Source organism: Archocentrus centrarchus, chromosome 8 (genome assembly GCF_007364275.1).
Source record: "Archocentrus centrarchus isolate MPI-CPG fArcCen1 chromosome 8, fArcCen1, whole genome shotgun sequence".
Classification (NCBI taxonomy): domain Eukaryota; kingdom Metazoa; phylum Chordata; class Actinopteri; order Cichliformes; family Cichlidae; genus Archocentrus; species Archocentrus centrarchus.
Window position 1 is genome coordinate 23185234 of NC_044353.1, and position 18541 is coordinate 23203774.

General features: G+C 38.9%; 2 protein-coding genes and 1 pseudogene across 7 annotated transcripts in view; 2 read left to right on the plus strand and 1 right to left on the minus strand.

The window, feature by feature from the left end:
* Nucleotides 1-736: 736 nt before the first annotated feature.
* On the minus strand, nt 737-17252 carry LOC115784144 (protein FAM49A-like; annotated as a pseudogene).
* Nucleotides 4421-7971, plus strand: dsn1 (DSN1 component of MIS12 kinetochore complex). Of its 2 annotated transcripts, none has more exons than XM_030735230.1 (11): nt 4421-4579; nt 4830-4866; nt 4962-5250; nt 5364-5437; nt 5898-5970; nt 6071-6152; nt 6749-6805; nt 6916-6987; nt 7077-7224; nt 7561-7648; nt 7751-7971. In XM_030735230.1, exons 1-11 carry the CDS (start codon nt 4476-4478, stop codon nt 7831-7833), a joined length of 1107 nt encoding a protein of 368 aa, XP_030591090.1. In that variant the 5' UTR covers nt 4421-4475; the 3' UTR covers nt 7834-7971. The 2 variants fall into 2 exon arrangements, with proteins under 2 accessions (XP_030591090.1, XP_030591092.1); XM_030735232.1 differs by having other exon boundaries at nt 4435-4579; nt 4977-5250; nt 7751-7965.
* Nucleotides 12587-18541, plus strand: part of pbx4 (pre-B-cell leukemia transcription factor 4) — a 32013-nt gene continuing 26058 nt past the window's right edge. For 2 of the 5 annotated variants that reach the window (XM_030735215.1, XM_030735216.1), the window contains exons 1-3: nt 12587-13524; nt 15609-15722; nt 17221-17294. In XM_030735215.1, coding sequence (XP_030591075.1) covers nt 13340-13524; nt 15609-15722; nt 17221-17294 — 373 coding nt within the window. In that variant the 5' untranslated portion in view covers nt 12587-13339. The remainder of the gene's footprint in view (nt 13525-15608; nt 15723-17220; nt 17295-18541) is intronic. The other 3 variants (XM_030735218.1, XM_030735217.1, XM_030735219.1) reach the window with 3 other exon arrangements.

Sequence of the window (18541 nt, forward strand, 5' to 3'; positions counted from 1 at the left end):
ATCAGGATTCAGCTTCATCTGATGGAAATTCAAGTTGTGTAAATAACGACAGCAGTCAGAAATTTTTTATAACAAACTTTTATTCTGCCTATGATGATGACAGAGTCGGTCAAGATGATTAAAGAGACTCATGCTCCACACTGACACGTGCGATCCTCTATCCATCGTATTCAAATAGCGGCTCTGCTCTTTATTTACCCTTTGCCATGGTGAATCCTGGTGTCAGCGCTCCACTAATGATGGCAGGGGTGCACTCAAACTGAAGTTCTAATGTGTACAGGTGAGGATTCAGGTGATTCCTCACAGGAATCATGTTTTTAAAACATATTTGCTGAGTCTCATATTTGGTTGTATAGAAATATAATTTCTAGGACATTGAAATCAAATTAAAATAAATTTAAAAAACTAATTATCTGTAAATGTGTATATGTTCATATATACTGTATAAGAAAGAAAGAGAATTTAAAAACTAAAAGAGCTGAAATTCTTCAGTGAGTGATGATGTCATCACTCTGAAAGCTTCCAATACAAATTTCAGAAGCCGTCTAGTTCATAAAACTTAAACTGTCACTGTTTGAAAAATGGGAGCAATATCAAAAATATGAGTAATACCTGAAACAGCTCAAGGTCTTGAGATCCTTTTAAATAATGTAAACATATACATCTTATCTGAGGACAGAGCCGTGATCATCTTCATATCTATTTATATATATATTTATATAAGAAGGAGCAAATATTACTGGAGCATCGCTCAGATGTTCTTGGGAGTATTCTCGTCATTCAGGTGTTTTGTGGTGAATCTGAGGAGGAAAAAAGAAGATCAAAGTGGGACATTAGTGCAACAACAACAATGCAGTCTGAAGATCAAAAAGTCCACCAACATCAGGTCCAAATTTCACATTCCATGAGGTCTTCATTTTTTGTTAAATAGGCCTGACTTTTAAACTGAGAAGAATAAATTAGCACAGCCTGCTAACAGAGTAATGACAGTTTCTAATCAACCCAGTGTGATATCATAATAAGGAGCCTGGGAGGTTAGAGACCAGCCAGTGTCCAACTGGATGTTTGCCTCCAACAGAAGTGTGAAAATGTTTACTATTTGCCCTTACCTCGGCAGAAGCGCATTAAGATATACAACTTCCAAAATGGATACATAGCATGAGTCATCAATAAGACTGCTGTCAGTATCTTGTTTATAATCAGAATCAAATAGTAGCAAATCCACACAAGAATACTCATTCAGAATCCAAAGCAGAGTTCTTTAACCTACTTGAGTGCATTCAGGAAGCATTCTACATTGTCTGCTGGCTGATCCTTCAGCACTTTTATGCAGCCTTTCATCTGAAAACAAATCAATATTGTCAGCAAATCAAAAGCTGCAAATCCTACTTTACTACTGTGTGTGTGTGTGTGTGTGTGTGTGTGTGTGTGTGTGTGTGTGTGTGTGTGTGTGTGTGCGCGCGCGCGCGTGCGCACATCTTACATCTATCTTGGAGGACTTGTTGGAGGCGCTGTTGGGGTGGACATGGTCGTACAGAATGATGACTCCAACCATGACTCTCATGCAAAATAAAAGAGTGTCCTCACTGCTGAAACAGCTTGAATACTCTCTAGATACACAGAAAGAGAGAGAGAGTAACGAGATTAGAGTAGAATCACAAAATCAGACAGATGTATGTCTACACTGTGGAGATATGTGTCTAAGCTGGTGTGCAGATTTATGAATGCGTGTGCTCATACTGTGTGTGAAGACTGAACCAGTGTCCTTGTAGTCTTTATACATCATCAGGGCTCTCAACCAGACTTTAAGATGTTCTCTTTAAATGAAAATGATTCAAAGTTGCAGTTTTGGGAAGCACATGGTGTCAGTTTGTTTCTTATCAAGGTGAAAAAACTGGATGGAAAATGTTGCTGTGGGGACAGAGATTTAAGTCGCAGTTGCACTTTTGAGTTATTTTTTGAACCTTTAAGGCTCATGAGCATGTTTCTGACTGTGTGTGTGTGTGTGTGTGTGTGTGAGAGAGAGAGAGAATCCTAACTCACGGTGTCTCTAGCATGACTTTACAGACTGAGGCAGTCTGTTGTGTTCTCCAGTGGAAGAGTCTTGTTCTGAACAAAGTACAAATCACATAATATCACAAAGGCTTGTGACTGATGGTTATTGGTAATGAGCCAGCAGTGGTCGTTACAAATATTTTCAGACCTGAAATACAAATGGAGGCTGTGGAATAAAAGACCAACTTTAGGCATTAATCTCTAGCCATGATTCTGTTGTGCAGCAGATAACATCGTATGAACGTGTAGAAGTCGACTTTAGAAGTCTGCAAGTCAGTATTTTATTGGATTTATTTATTTATTTATTTTTTGCAAACAGGGGTGTGGGGTGTCACAGTAAGTAAGTAATACTGTTTGTTTCAGTCACGTGTCGTGGATGGACCCCTTACACTCCTCACTGCTTAACAACAAACAAGCTCTCTTAGTCAGACTGGTCACAGTCATGTGCTGTCAGCACTCTTACCTCTGTCACAAAGTTTGTGGATGCATTGCTGAGTGTTTTCAGCATGGGCGTGGCCTCCGCGTAGGACAGAGACATCCTGTTAGCCATCTCATTGTTGACTTCACTCTCAATGTCCAACTGTGGGTGCAGAAACAAACAGGAGGCTCCAGTTTTACTCCACATTGATGGGTGTCATGTAGCCTTCAATAAAGCTACCGAGCAGAACCATCTAGACTGCAAACATCAGGTCAGTTACCAGGTTTAGTTTGGAAACCCAAATCTGATCAGTTTGTTCTTTTTCCTGACTCTGGTTAAACAATTAAAAAAAAAGTGTCCCCACTCTCTTCATGTGTGTCCTGTTTAGATTGAGTATGCACTCAACACACAAATAGATCTAAAACATGAAAGCTCACAACTCACATTCATGTTGTTTATCTGGTTTCTACTGATGGTCCTTCTGTAGTAGCTGAAGTCATTCTGGATGGCAGGATTTCTCATCTAAGAGAAAACAAGTGGGCAAGTTAACATTTAGCCATCACATTTGCATACACAAATATTTTATATACAGTATGAGTCATGACTTATGACAAGACTGAGTGTGTGTATGAGTTTAAAGCAGTATGCATCATGTATACTCCAGTTTCAACAGGGGACTTCTGATTTACAGGAGCATTGTTGGGGTAAACATCTCAGGCAAGAGCTGATTGTTATCTTTAGTTATTGCTGAACAAAATGAGATGCACCACAGAGTGCTTTTGTCAAGTAACATGGATTTAATTTAAAAATAATATTGCCAGCAGTTAGGAAATGCCATAAGAGACTGAGCCGGTTTAAAAAAGCATGAACACATTACCCCAGTCCTGTCATCCCTTCACTGGCTCCCTGTCCGTTTTAGAATCGATTTTAAGATTTTATTGCTTACTTTTAAAGCCTTAAATGGACTGGCACCTTTGTATCTGTCTGAGCTGCTTCACTGTCACACCCCTGTAAGAGCTCTGAGGTCATCGAACCAGCTGCTCTTACAGAGGCCTAAAACTAGACTAAAACAGAGAGGTGATCGAGCTTTTGCAGCAGCAGCACCAAAGCTATGGAACGATCTACCTCTCCATATCCGCACAGCTCAGACGATACACACATTTAAATCTCTATTAAAAACACATTTCTTTCCTTGGCATTTGGCTGCAGTGCTACCTCCTTTTAGATGATTGTTTTATGGTATTTTTATGGTACTTGTTTTAAACGTTTTAATTTTTAATTTTCTTATGTTATTTATTGTTCTTAATGTCTTTATTTATTTATTTTTATTTTATTATTTTATTTATTTATTTATATATTTTTATTTTTATTTAGTATAGTCCTTGGGGTTACAGATCTTGTACAGCACTTTGGTCAACGTCGTTGTTTTAAATGTGCTTTATAAATAAACTTGACTTGACTTGACTTGAGCAAAAGGCCTAAAATTCTGAAGTCACAAAGCATTAAATCCTCAGCTAAACATCAGAAATCTAACCAGTGTGTACAAAGAAGGCCATGTCTGGAGCTGAGCTTTTGAAATTGGGCAACCCTAGTATGTCGAGGTTGATCGGAGGGGTCAGAACTTGTAGCCTGAATTTCTACATGACCAAGGTACCTCTCTAGACTAACATATGTCACTATATTATAGGCGTCTTATGAAGCCTCATATTTGACTTCTCTTTGATCTTTAGTGTGTAAAATCTTCCGACACATCAATTTAGGAACATGCAAAATATATGCCCTGTGACTAGATATGTTTTGTGTCTTACACGGAGCCTTTGCATTTCCGGTGCATCACGTACCTCCTAATGGCCTCACAAAGTTAAACATTTTTCTTTTGTTTGCAGAAAAGCAAAACTTATTGAATTATATTTATCTCTCGCGTGACTTTTGAAATAAATATAATTCCATAAAAAAACATTGCGATATCGTCAGTGTATGTTAGCGCCACAATACATTTCCCATGCTGCTTAGTTCCTTTGAGGGGTGTGGTTTGTTGGGCGCGCTGTGTGAAGAACGATTTGAAATAAAAATGGCGGAAAAGGATTTGGAAGTTGGATACGACCGGTATGTATCTTGCTTTTTAACGGCTGACAAGCAGTTTTACCGTAAACAGGTTTTGATGAATTAAGAAAATGCAGTATTTGTGGTTAAAGGTTTATGACCGATAGAGTTTTGCTGAAAGAAAATCACTGTGATCTGTGGTTGCTTTGGAATTTAAACGTGCGAGCGACATTCTTAATAGAAATGTAGCTAAATGATGCTAATATTTTGTATATGTAACGTTTACTTGTTCATTCGCAAAATTTTCTCTCAGCTGCGGAAATGTCGCCTTCGTTGACAGTCAGAATGAGGTAAGGCGTTTTTAACTTAAATTTAAGCTAATAAGATATCAGTGAATCATAGATGTGTGCAGCAGAGGGCCATTCGTTCTAAATTTAATGTTCAGTTTCTGTATACCAAGGCCAACCCAGGGAAACAGTCATCGAAAAGATGCTCCTCCACAAGTCCCGGCAAATGTCCCCCACCCAAGTCTCCCCGTACCGATGTGATATCACCCACAACGGAGACACCCGGTGTAGCAAAAGGGCAGCAAGACACAGACGTACAAGAATTGCAGACAGAAAACAGTGATGGATCTACAGGTTCCTCTGTCAGCCCCACTGCACACAGGAAATCCTGGAGGAGGGGTACCATGAGCCGAAGATTTCTCCATGTCCTTCCCAAGCCATATCAGGGTGAGATGTGAGAATTTCTGCCGATTGTAATCGGTAAAGTATGTTCATGAAGTGTTTTTTGTTTGTTTGTTTTTCTCCCACAATATAAGTACTTATTTCTGTGTTTACCACAGCTTTGTGTGGAAACATAAGTACATCCTTGTCACAGCATGAGAGGCTCATGAAATTAATGGAGGCTTCAATGAAGGTATGACCATAAGTACATTAACTGTAACGAATTGAAAATTTAAATAACTAGGAGCAGTGCTGCTTTACTGTTCATCTCACCGCTAAAGCTTGGGGGGGGGGGGGGGGGGGGTTGTCTTTGTTTTTTCAAACCTACCACAGATTTGGAAAGGTGAGTGATTAAATTGATAAATAAACCCATTTGTGTTACTAAATGGCAGGACCATTTGTTATTGGCCATAAACACTAAAACATTCAAAAAGGTTTGAAATATATAATGATAAATGTGAACTAGCAGATTTTACACATTAATAATAAGTGGTAAGAGCAAATTCTCACATTAACTGAAACAGATTCAAATCATTCAGCATAAGAAATGGTAAAGTCACAATTGACTGCAAGAGACTTGCTTGCATTACGTTAGTGGGACACATGCAGTAAATCGCCAAGGTTCTCTGTCTAATCACCTATTTTATCCTTAGTTGGTGATAGGAAGAACTCAAAATCAGATTCAGTCGGTGCCAGAGGCCTCACTGGAGACTTTTCAAAAACAAGGTTGGTGGTCATTTGATATGCATTGCACTTAGTGCTCTTTAGTATTTTATGATGCAGAAATACTTATTTCTCTTTATGTTCCTGGCTTTTCTTGGTATAGTTGAGCACATCCAGAAAGAGTGGGGTTTCCTGGCCAAAAGCACGCGTAGTGAACCACATCAACAACCTTGTAGTGCATCCAGGTATTGTAGTTGTTTTTTTAAAAAAAATTTTTCTTTTTTTTTTCGTTTTTTTACCTCCACCAAGGAGGTATGTTTTTGGTAGCATTTGCACATGTTTGTGCGCGTATGTCGTTCTATGTAAACATGATAGCTCGATGCTTTAATGTCTGCCTTTCTTTCAAGTTGACCCCAGAATGTGTTATATCTTTAAAGAAATTGCTGTCAAAAGAAAGAGAACAATCTGCCTAGTTAGTTAGAAATATACTGTATTATATAATAAGCTCAAGATATTCATGTTCATCTATTTACAAATCAGTACCTGTTATCCATTGCCCACTTCTACATAATGTTTGTGTAATCAAAGTAAACATATGTCATGCTATGGTTATCTGATTTTTACTGCACTGCAAACTTAAAGTGCATTTAAAAGGAACAAAGAAAACAAAATAAATATATACAAAGTACAGTACTATTCCCTTTAAAAGTAAATGCTGCCCTGGCAGAGGTTTTCACTCTGAGTGCTTCTTGTTTGTATCAGTACTCTTTATGGGTATATTAATAATTTCTTTGTTCTTGCCTACTGATTATGGTGTATTTTTGCCTCTGTTTGCTTTCAGATCTAGTAACCCTGCAGTGGAAAAAGCCATGGAAAAATACCGAAGGGCCATTAACAGGCATGTTGTTCTTGTTAACTTTATGCCCTTCTATCCATTTATTGACATTAATTACCAGACAGGTACAATAAAAACAACATTAAAGTTTTCAACTATCCCTTGTGTTTTAGGCTCCAGGCTGAAGGTGAGTCTTGGGAGGCACTGCTGAGCAAACACCAAAACAAAGCAAAGGAACTGGAAAGGTGAACATGTTTGTTCTTGTTGAGGAAGACTATCACTGCTGGATTAATTCTCTTAAGTTTTTTAGTAATCTGCTCTTTATTCATTGCAGGAAGGTGGAGCACAGCCAACAGACAGGTTTATCACTAGACCCTGCATCAGTGGCCCAATCCTCACAACACTTTTTCATAGAGAGTAAACCTGACTACCAGACTGTCCTCTATAGACAGCAACCCCTGCTTCACACAGTGTCCATAATTGTATGTTGGAATTTTTTATTATTACTATTGTCACTCGAAAACCTGAAAAATGTTAGCCACACATCCTTGATTAAGCACACTGGCAGCTTTTGAACTTGACATATAAACTTTAACTCTTAATGCTGCTTAGATTTCATTATGATCATTAATTATTTATGATAAATAAACCCTGGCAAGATTGTAAGAACCTTTACATGACTAGTCAGATAGGAAGGCATCAAATCAGTTGCAAACCTCTTAACTTCAGAAGTATTTTGATTTGCTTTATAAATGCTATGTAATCAAGTATTCATTTTGTTTTGGTTTGGGTTTTTTGTTTGTTGTTTTTGCTTATAGATGGATACTCAGTGCAAGATGGTTAGAGAGCTTCTGTCCATCAAAACACACTCACAGTTATTGGTGAAGGAAACAAGTGTCCGACTGGGTAATGGTTTTATTTGTCTTTACTTTTTTCTGTAGAATCATTTTGGCGCATTCATCAAGGGTATGGTGAATTAATTGTCAGTATGATTTCTTTTTCTATCAGCGGCAGAAGCGGGATTCCAAGATCTTTCATCCGACCTGCTCAGGAATCTTATGGCAGCACCTTTATCCTCTGCAACTACATAGCCACTCTGGTGAGAGGCAATCATAAGCAGTATGGGACTGCCTGTATAAATAAAGGTTAAATTTAAATAAAAAAAAAAGTATATCATGCAGTGGACCATGGCTTTTTTCAGGGTTCCCGCGGGGTAGTAAAAGGTAGTAAATTAAATGAAGTCAAATTAAGGCTAGTAAAAGGTAGTAAACAGAATTTGACTTGGTAGTAAATTTTTCATCACCCCTTCAATATATTTTGATCTTTCCATTGATATAGACTTTTTGTTTTAAGTTCGTTTAACTATAAGATCTGTATAGAAATATAACTACTCAGCAGGACCTGAGCTGACGTTGACGAGCGGTTCCACTGTCCGATCTGCTGTGCGCATGCGCGGAGTCATTTTGCGCCTCGTCATGGGAAAATGTAGTTTTCACAACTTTGGCTCGATGACCCGGCAAAGACTGGCTTAACCCTCCGGAGTACACGGACGCGCTGGCGCGTCAAAATGACCGCCGACTTTAGATGACATAGCATCGGGACGCTGCTGCCATGAATCGAAAGTGCAGACTTCAAACTATGTACCAGTTTTTAAATGACGTTGATAGGCCAAGTAAAACCAGAGTTATGCCCAATAATTTACGTCATACTTTTTCCTGTATATTGTCTTCACCTTCGATGCGCGTTTTGTGCAGAAATAAACGGCGAAAATGTGAGTTTCGCTAACAGGAAGTGCTTGCTAATAAAAACAAAACAAAATAACTCCCGACAACCCCTTTCCTATTGGTGGAAAAATCAACCAATCAGAAAATAATAACATAATAATAATAATAGCATCGGTAACACGATGCATTTGGGTGCATTTGGCTGCTGCGGAGCAGGTGAAAAAGTGGTAAAAGAGACATTACTGGCAAGTTTTGCCTGTGATGGGCCCCTCAGTCTTGTGGAGGACAGAAAGTGTTTTTTGAGGTGGCATAAATAATTTGTGTAGCATCTTAATGTGAGTCCTGATTGCTCTGCAAATAGTTGTACACAAAAACACCTGAGGCCTTTCCTGCATTTTAATGTGAATAATTGTATTTAACTTTATTATTTACTATACTTTTACACAAGTTTTGCAAATTTACAACTTATATTTGCATTTTAATTGTAAAAAGAATTCGTTAAGCATGTTTCTGATTTTTACAGTAAAAAAAATTACTTTTTTTCTACTCTGAATTTATTTTTTTATGTGATTGTAAGTCCAATGTCTTAATACAGTATGTCAGAATGAAAGAATAACTGTACAGTCACACACATGAGGTCGTGCTGGGAAAAAAAATAAAACAAACAAGGCAAGGTAAACAGTTTCTAAGGTCAACTATGAAGCTAAAAACAAAAGTAGTCAAAAATGGCCAAATATACCCCAGACCCCAGAGGGTTAAGCCGGTCATGGGGAATGATCGAGAGGCGTTTTGTAAAGTATCCAGAAAAAATATAAATTTGACATGAAACAGTGTGACGGCGATTAAATCACATCGAGCATCCACCATTCACCAGCAGCGGATTTGCACCTATGGAGCAGATTCCTATTTTGTTTTTTGGTGCTACACAAAGCACTGCAACTGCAACCTCAAGGTCAGCTACGAGCATTGCCGTCACACCTCAGCAGCAAACCAGTATTCCAAGATTTTATTGGAAAATAAAATAATCGGCTTGTGAAACTTGAATTTCATTGCATTTTGTTTATATTCTTAAAAAAACTAATTTAGATAGATTCAACTCATTGTCATTGTGCGCACAAGGCACACAATGAAATGATTGTTCCAGATCACTCATCCAGAGACGAGCATCTGCGGTCATGCAGCCAGAGCCCGGCACTACCGTTAGGCAATGTGATTTAAGTGTCTTGCCCAAGGACACAACGCAGCACAGGGACAGGGACTCAAACCGGCAACCCACTGGCTGCAAGACAGGCGCCTACCTACTGCGCCACTTTTTTAAATGTGTTTGGAATATTAATGTGTATGAGGTCTTAGTCAAGACAAAGTCACAGTTACACCTTCAAGTAAGTGGGATACAGTTTTGTCTTTGGTGAGAGATGGGTGATCATCTTACATGGCTTAGTGCTGTGAATCCACCGCTACCCCAAAAAAGGCTGCTGTTCGATTTCATCCTGGTAGTAAAAATATTTTAGAGGTAGTAAAATTAGGTAGTAAAAGGTAGTAAATTTAACTCTAGGATTCCTGTATAAACCCTGTTTTTTGACTTGAATTTGATGCTTGTATGTCTCTTTGTTAATTTAACCTGTATGTGATTTTTCTTTCTTTGATGTCTTGCTTTATAAAAAAGTAAACTTCTGTTTTCCAAGTCAAATAAAACTTTAAGTCAGTAGGAGAAATTGTAGTAGGCGTTGTCCAGGTAATGCTTGTACTTGACCAGCAGATGGCAATAGCTGGCTATATTAAATTGTGATATGCTTGTTGAATGGCCAGGGCCGATTTTCCTGTTAAGGTTTTAAAAAAGTGCATTCTCACCTGTAAAACCTGTAACTGTTCAGACGAGACTGCTGTCTCATAAGAAAAACAGAAGTTTGTGAAACATTGCCACAATCCTGCAAAATAAAGGTTACCGCTCAAAATAAACATGAAGAAATTCACACCTCTGGAGCTGATAGCCTGTCTGAGGTGATTTGTATCAAAGTCAAAACTAATATTACCTTTATTAAATGAAAAGTAATGAGGTATATTTGATGTGACATTTTTGAAGTGGTTTGGCTATTACTATGTTACACTAATTATTCTCAACAATAATAAAAATAATTCAAGTATACATGGTGTTCCTAAAAAGCAAGTCTGTCAGTAAACCTATGCAGAAATGAGCTACATTAGCAGTATTAATTTACTTGCACTACAGGAAGGCACTTAATACACGTGGAGTTTCATCTGGAATTATTCAGTTCTGTTCATATGCTCATCCTCAGTCACATCTATTCTCCTTTCGATGCCGCATCTATTTCATCAGTGTCCCCTGACCATTCGGGAGGAGGCCCCTCCCCCACAGTGACTCACCCCCAGCTCTTGCGTTTGGCTTGGTCACTGATGCAGAACGAAGCTTTGACATTGTACCAGTCAGTCAAAGCTTTGTTCGCTGTCTCTCCAATGTCTTGGACTCATTTACTCATTAATGTTCATGCTTAATTTGCTTCTCTGATGACTACAGCAAGAACCCCACCCCCCCACCTTTGCCAGTAATAAATAAGAGTAAATGACTTCCTCTGATTTGCAGTTGTGATCTCCAGCACGGAGTATGGTGAATTTTCCATGTGAATGTATTCAGGAGAGTGATGCTTGTCCCTGTGCTCTCTAGCATAGGAACAAGCAAAGAGAAGACAAGTGGGGTTGTGACCGTGAGAGCTGTGAGTAAGGGAGGACGGTGCACAGCAGGAGAGATCGATTCTTATTTAGATGAAAATGAGGCTTGATGCTTGTGGGGTGAGAGGAGGGCAGCTTTAGCATCCAAATGAATAGAAGTTTCACAGAAATGATCCTTAAATGAATGACCAACAATAAAACACACAAAGTTAACAAAGCCAGTGACAGTCTTTTTACTGTCAAGGAAGGTCTCCTGACAGTGACGGAAAATGACTTTAGGGGCCAGTCACTTGTATGTGTGTATGACACACTGCTGCTTTCAAAAAAAAAAAAAAAAATCAGTAACTGGCATGATAGAAGTGTTTGATTTTGGTGCAGTGCCAGCTTAAAGATAGATTTTATAACTAGTTATACAGGTTTACTTATTGTTTGTAGACTACTATTAGAAGCAAAACGAGTTCATTGACCTGTTATATATTTGTTATTCTGTTTAAACCCAAAAGTTTATATGGTTGGAGGTCTGGTTGTGAAAAAGACAACTTTGTAAGAGCTCCACTGTGTATAACCCACAAGAAGCCTGAACTATGACTTGTACTGCATGCACATGCAAAGACCAATTACTGTGTAGGTTTACTGTATACTCTATTCTTGTTGTCTCTAACTTTAGATTGATTAGCTACAGATTGTGGTAGATGGATGGTTGGAGAGTCAGCATAAACCACTGCCAGTTTGGTCTATAGTCCCTCATGCACACCCATCATCTCTTCTCAGTATAGCAAAGCTGGCTGCAACTCTCCTCCACATCCATTCAGTCAGCCATTCGTCTTGGAAAGCTGTCTCTCTGATCTGAGTGATAAACTACAGCAGAATTGCCCAGTTTGCAAAAAACAAGGACACTTGTTTTCAATCTGCTGTCAACATTTTCATACTGAAAACTGATGGGTTGTTTCATTCATAGGGGGTTTAGGACAGTGATATTTTAAGCTGGGGCTGTTCTGTTTTAGGATTTAATATTGCACTTGAAATTGGCATACATATATAGACATAATTTAATTGACTTTTAGGCATGCCTTGATACAGTGTGACACCAGCACACAAAGAGCAAATAATTCTTTTAGTTCACTTATTCATGGGCAAGAATAAGCTGTGGCTTTTCATTAGCATGCACCTGCATACTTTGCTCTTGGTCTACCAAATATAACATGGGACAATCACTGAGGCTGCACCACCTTATTTATTTATGTACCACCTTATTATTATTTACATATTATGTGTACATCAGTGTGTACAGTACACCATCCCTGCCATTTAAAAGTGTGATTTTACCTAATGTAAAAAAAGAAGCGTTAACCAATTACAATAGGACAAGCAGTTCTGATGACGTAAGGGGCTATCAATTTGTAAAGGTCGTGTATGAGATGAGCTTGGTCACCTGAAGGAATAACGCAGTTCTAGTATTTGGAAGTCTGTGTTCTAAATATAATGTAGTGGTGTAGTGGGGTTATCTATATCATTAGCCTTCTTTCCTGTTGTAGTTTATAGCCTGCCAACGGACCCACCCGCTAGCTCGCGCTCTGTGGTGCTATGAGTTTAATGGTCAAGGCGACTCACACCACTCGCGCAGATAAGAACATCCCACGTACTCGCGCGACATCAACAACAATGGCAAACCTTAGTCTGTTTTGGTAGGAGATTTCTGATTGGAGCTACACGATCTGAAACTCTCTATTAATCCAGTTTAATTTTTTTTTTCTTGAATTGACGGATATTATTTTAATACCAACGTGTCTGTCTGTGGTTTTATTATTTTTTTTCCCGCTTTACATTTTTTTTCGACAATGTGCGAGACGCTGCTGGCAAGCTCACACAATCTGTGCATGTGTGTCCCTGCTGCTGCTTTTCTGCTGGGCTACGGCTACTAACCTAGCTGCTTTTCACTCGGTGGTTAGCTAACTTTAGCCTGGCCGCGTTTATTGACTGGAGGGGAAAAAGACAAGCGAATGTAAAGCGTATTTGTATAGTCTGTTTTATGACAACAGCCCCCAATTATTTGCTGATCGTCATTGTCGGTACCGTAAGAGGTGTTGTATGATTTGTCGTAGAAAATACTTTGCTGGCTAGCTAATAGGCTAGCTATTTGTGTGTATTCTTCGACGGAGGAAAACGGCGAGTTTCCTTTGAAAGTATGGATGACCAGACCAGGATGATGACGGGTCTCACCGGACTAGGTGGACTACCACAACCCGATGTTGGTGACCCAGACTCGGTCAGAAAACAACAGTCCCTCGGTCAGCCTCAACAAGACATTGGGGATATCCTACAGCAAATAATGGCCATCACTGACGAAAGCCTGGACGAAGCACAGGCCAGGTAAGACAACCGAAGAGCCATTTTCCACACATGATAGCTAAGCTAAAGTGAGTTGTATGTCTTATTTTTGGGCTCAAGCGTTTGTGTGAAACGTTCACGTAAGGTAATGCGTAATTGCAACATTAATGCAACTTTATGTTACAGTGTATTTCGCAGCTAAACCTGTAACGAAAAAGTAGATTTAGTTACAGAATGTCTCTTGAGCACTCACATTACAGTGTTGTAGTTTGTAAGAAGCTCTTTGTTACTTTAGATTGGGCTTTTTTGCAAACTGTGGTTTGTATACATGCCCATATGGTTGAACGTTGCAACTCTATCGTTAATCTTAACTGGTTTGTCAATTAAGTATCAGATTAAGAACTATCATTTGTGGGTCAGTCGTAGCCGTTTGAAACGCAAATGTAGACACTTTACTGCAGCGTTACCTGTACTTCCGTTTTATGGAGTAATTGGTTTTGAAAGAAGTAGAATAAATAGTTTTTAATAACTCTCACATATATTCCACTGCATCATAGGAAAATATATAAAGCAGTGGCGCCGATTGTCAAAATGATCAAGAAGTAAAAATGCTTTTTAAGATGGTGGATGTTTTGCAAGTTGCTACGTTTAAGTAAAATGATGTCTTTTCTGGTCATGATGCCAAAGCTTTCATACATTTTAAACAATACTATACTAAATTAGATTACAATAATTATCAATGTGTATCTGAAATGATGTTTACATCAAATTAGTGTCAGTAAAATTAGGTATTGAAGTGCAAATGAGTGGATAAATTAAGATAAAGGATTAGTCAATTTTACAGACTAGCCAAGTGACAGCAATTACTCTTTGAAATGATGCATCACATAATGTTTGTGTTAGAGGTATCTTTTTAGGCATGATTCCTATAGAAAGTGTGTGTTGCAGTGACTGACTGACCCACATTCATTTGCCATGTGGCTTGATGAGCACAAGGTCAGTTTCAAAAGAAGCGTCAGTATTTCAACAATAGACAAGCGTCCACTGCAAGACTGTGGCCACAGTGTGATGTGTCATTAGCTAGTGATTTTCCACCCAACATTTGACCACCTGGTTCTCTTAATTAATTCACTCCTCTTTCACTCCCTCCCTCCCTGGTGTTCATCCTTTTCATTGTGTGCTGGGTGCAATCAATTCTCCTATAATGTGTACGCGAGTGCAGCTGTCCGCAAATCGAGTTTCTATTAATGAGATGGTGGTGAGGGGGAGGGATGATGCTATACTGGCAGCTTATGATCACTGGGATATTACCTTTCTTCACTAAAAGTTGGATGACTTAATTGGGCCTCATTTCATTAATGGAAATAGTTTTACATTACTGTATTTCTTGTTTAGGTTTCATTTTTTTTTTCTCCCCACCCCATTTCTTCAACTTAAAATTTTTGCTGAAATTTAAAAAGGGTTGAATCATTCTCTGTAGGATAATGTATAAAATAAGTATTTATATTTAAAAAGGCAATTCTAGTGTTGGAAATCGTGTAACACAGTTATTTTGAGGTGTTAACAGTGTTTTCTGCAAAACAAATTAAAGGTGTGGCTGCTTGCGGAAGTGCCAGAGGTGTCCCTGCCTGTGTGCTTGTATTGATCTAAACTCCTGCTAATAACAGTCTGGCAAATATAAGGGAATTCTGAAGAGAAAAACATCTTCAGAACAGTACGCTCAGCATTAGCTGAAAGTCTGGCTTGCAGTAAGTGTGTATTTATTTGGCTGTTTTCTAATTTACATCTCAGGTAACAGACTAAAATATAATCAGATTTAGGCCAACACGGACCATGTTGATACACATAGATTTGCTATTACGTAGCAGATGCCATGGCTGTTATCAACATAATTCTTAACTCTGACAAAGTTTGCCACCCACACATCATCACACATCGTTCCTTCAGTTATGAGCCACTAATTACTGTGTGAGGGGGCTGTCATGTGATCATGACATCCCTGTCATGCAGGGTGGCAGTGTGTTGGGATGGGGAGTGGCCAGGGCAGTGCAAGAACTCGGTGTTGCAGAGTACACTTCCTGCGCACCATCCACCCTCATCCTCTCACCCTGTTGCCATATGTTCAGATACTGGCCAGAGGAATCGCCGGCGCATTGGGGTGGATCAGACGACCCCACAGAGGGAGGGAGAGCAGGGGGGGGCATGGCAGGGGGTGGCCTGCCACTCAACTTCCAGCACAGGTCAGTACAGGACCGCATGAGCACCCCCTTCTCCCCCTCGTGCTCATACCCACCATGCTGAAGGCAGCCCTCCCCCCAACTCAAATCCAGCAGTGACTGAATTGGTAGATAAAATTACACATTTCGTGCTAGACACATAACTTACACACATAACAGCTTGCACAGTAGGTGCACTATTTTCTAGTCCCCTCATTAATACTGCAGTGAAAATTCACAACTGGAATTGGTGTTGAGGTCAGGTGTAGCCCAATCATATTCATCTGTGGTTGTTATGAATGTGTCATCAGTGATGTTGTTTTGGAAAGAAATGCTTTATTTTTAAGGGCGATCACATTTCATGCACATTAGTAACAGAGGCTTCATGCTGATTTTGTTGTTTATCACCGAAATTAACTGTATATTGCACATGTAATTACATATCAAAGTTGTTGTCATTGAAACCAGTTTTTGCTCTAAATGGTGACTGAGGTGATTTGTGGAACTCCGCATTGAACACATATAAATGGATTTATTAATTTTTAGGACTAATCATTAAAAATACACAGGGTGCACGAACTTACAGTGGTTATTACAAGATAATTAAATATTGCAAGAGCACTGAAGGGGCATTATGAACACCTCTATGATCATCTCAACATGATTAACAGGGCATAGTAGTGTATTGCTTTCTTACTGAAATTAACATATTTTTGTTAATTATAGAAATGTGAAAAATATATACTTTTGAACTATAGCTCCATATGTGCCCGGCAACTAATAGACTCACTGTTTCTGCTTTAACTGGTGTAATTGTACACTCTCAGTACAACAGTTTATATAAGAGACAATAGTGTAAAGTCATTTAGGGTTGAAGTAGTATCAGGGTTTATCTCCATCCTTGCAGTTTTTTAATAAGCTGTATGGGTGTGTGGGTGCATAGATGTTTTTTTTTTTTGCCAGGAAATTCTGTTGCAGAGGTGTTGTGATTATTTGATTACATTGAAGTGTATAAGTTTTGCCTTATCTCATTTAAGTGCTGTTAGCCTGTCTGGCAATAAAGAGAATGCCTCTGATTAAATTAAAATTGCATCTTAATCCTAGTCATCTCTATCAACTCACTACTTTCATGGAACAAGTATTTCTCTAAGAGGTAGAAATTGGATTAGTGTGTATTAACTCTGAAATCTGGTGCTCAGTAATGATGACCTTGAGGTTTGGCATCATTACCTGCCCCATAGTGCAAAGCATTCAAATGACAACATTACTCTTGCTAGTTTGGATTGATGCATCAGGGATGTTTTTTTTTGCACTGACAAAGGCATTTGGCTACTGAAAATGCCTTTTAAACAACATGACTGTCCTGCTGAGTTGCACAACATTCTTGAAATGCTCTTTCCTTAATACATACGGCTCTTTTACCTGTTTTATGGAGGAGGACATGGAATGCCTTGAGATGGAGGTCTGTTTATTGTAATCCTCCTCGCTCTCTCCCCCTCTTATTCCCTCTTCTCTTTTATAGGAAGCATGCCCTGAACTGTCACAGAATGAAGCCAGCCCTCTTCAGTGTTCTCTGTGAGATCAAAGAGAAGACGGGTAAGTTTCTACTTCACTTCTTCACTGTGTTCTCCACTCCGCACGAATTAGCATAGTGTTGAAATATGGTGTGCCTTTCCTCAGGTTCCCCAGTACCGAGATACCTTTTTAGTAGTGCCACGCACAACTGTATTGGTATTATTCATTGCCAGTTATTTAGCATATAGCATTGTGTATGTTTTGGTTCAAATATGCATTTGTGTTTTATGTTTTGGTCTTGTATTTATAGTAGCTCATCTTATTTTTGGCTACTTTCCAGACTTCACTCTGAGCAGCTGAAACTATTCTTAGTGGATTAGTGCCTTTGAAACTTGAGTCTGACAGCAGAACGTTTTGCAGAACACGCTAACAACTGTTATCTTAGACTGCAACTTGGTTACCAATTTTGAGTTCTAGTACCACAGTACTGCTTAGCATTTTTACATTTTGACAAATTCCCATCTTAAATAGTGAACATTTCTGACAAAATGTATGAACCAGTGGCTCTCTCAGTTGATTTGATGTCAGCAATTTTTGTTATATTAAGGCAGGCAGGGGGAAGACCTGCAACCACTAGTACAAACCACTATACCACATTTAAATAATCAGACCTGTTCCAGATAGAAAGCTTATGCACAGCTGTTCAAAAGCTGGCAGATATGAAAAACTTCACAGGGGCTATTGCCTTACAGTCAAATTGTTATGCTATTTCAGTACAAAGATTTTCTTCCCTACACCACTTTATAAAAACTGCTACACCACACAATGTAGGGTAATTGTGTATTGGGAATAAATTGCTATGCATGTAAATGCAGTACCCTTACCCAAACACAGCATAAAAAGCTACTACTGTGACACCATCTTAAATAATAATGCTGACTTTCAAATAGACATAATCAAATGGAAATTATTACGTATGTACCTGTGTATTCATAGTAAACATACGGCTTATTCTCATCTTGTTAGCTATTCCAGTCAGCTATCTGACAGATTTTAGTGTTGTTCAAAGGAGGAGGCCAGGGATGGATGGCAGATTGATGGTTATGTTAGTGTGAATGGTGTGGGTTTTTGAATCCTCTCCCCCTGACTCCCTCTGTCAGTTTCTCTCCCTTCTTATGTTCTATGTGTTTTTCTCTCTTTCGCTGTCCCTTCTTGTGTATCTTTTAAGTGTAATCCTCTCTTGTTCAAATACAATTTGAAAATGCTGCACTGCTGCCTGTTGTGGCCCTCTGTCAATAATGTATTATTGCTCTCCAGTGATTGGAGAA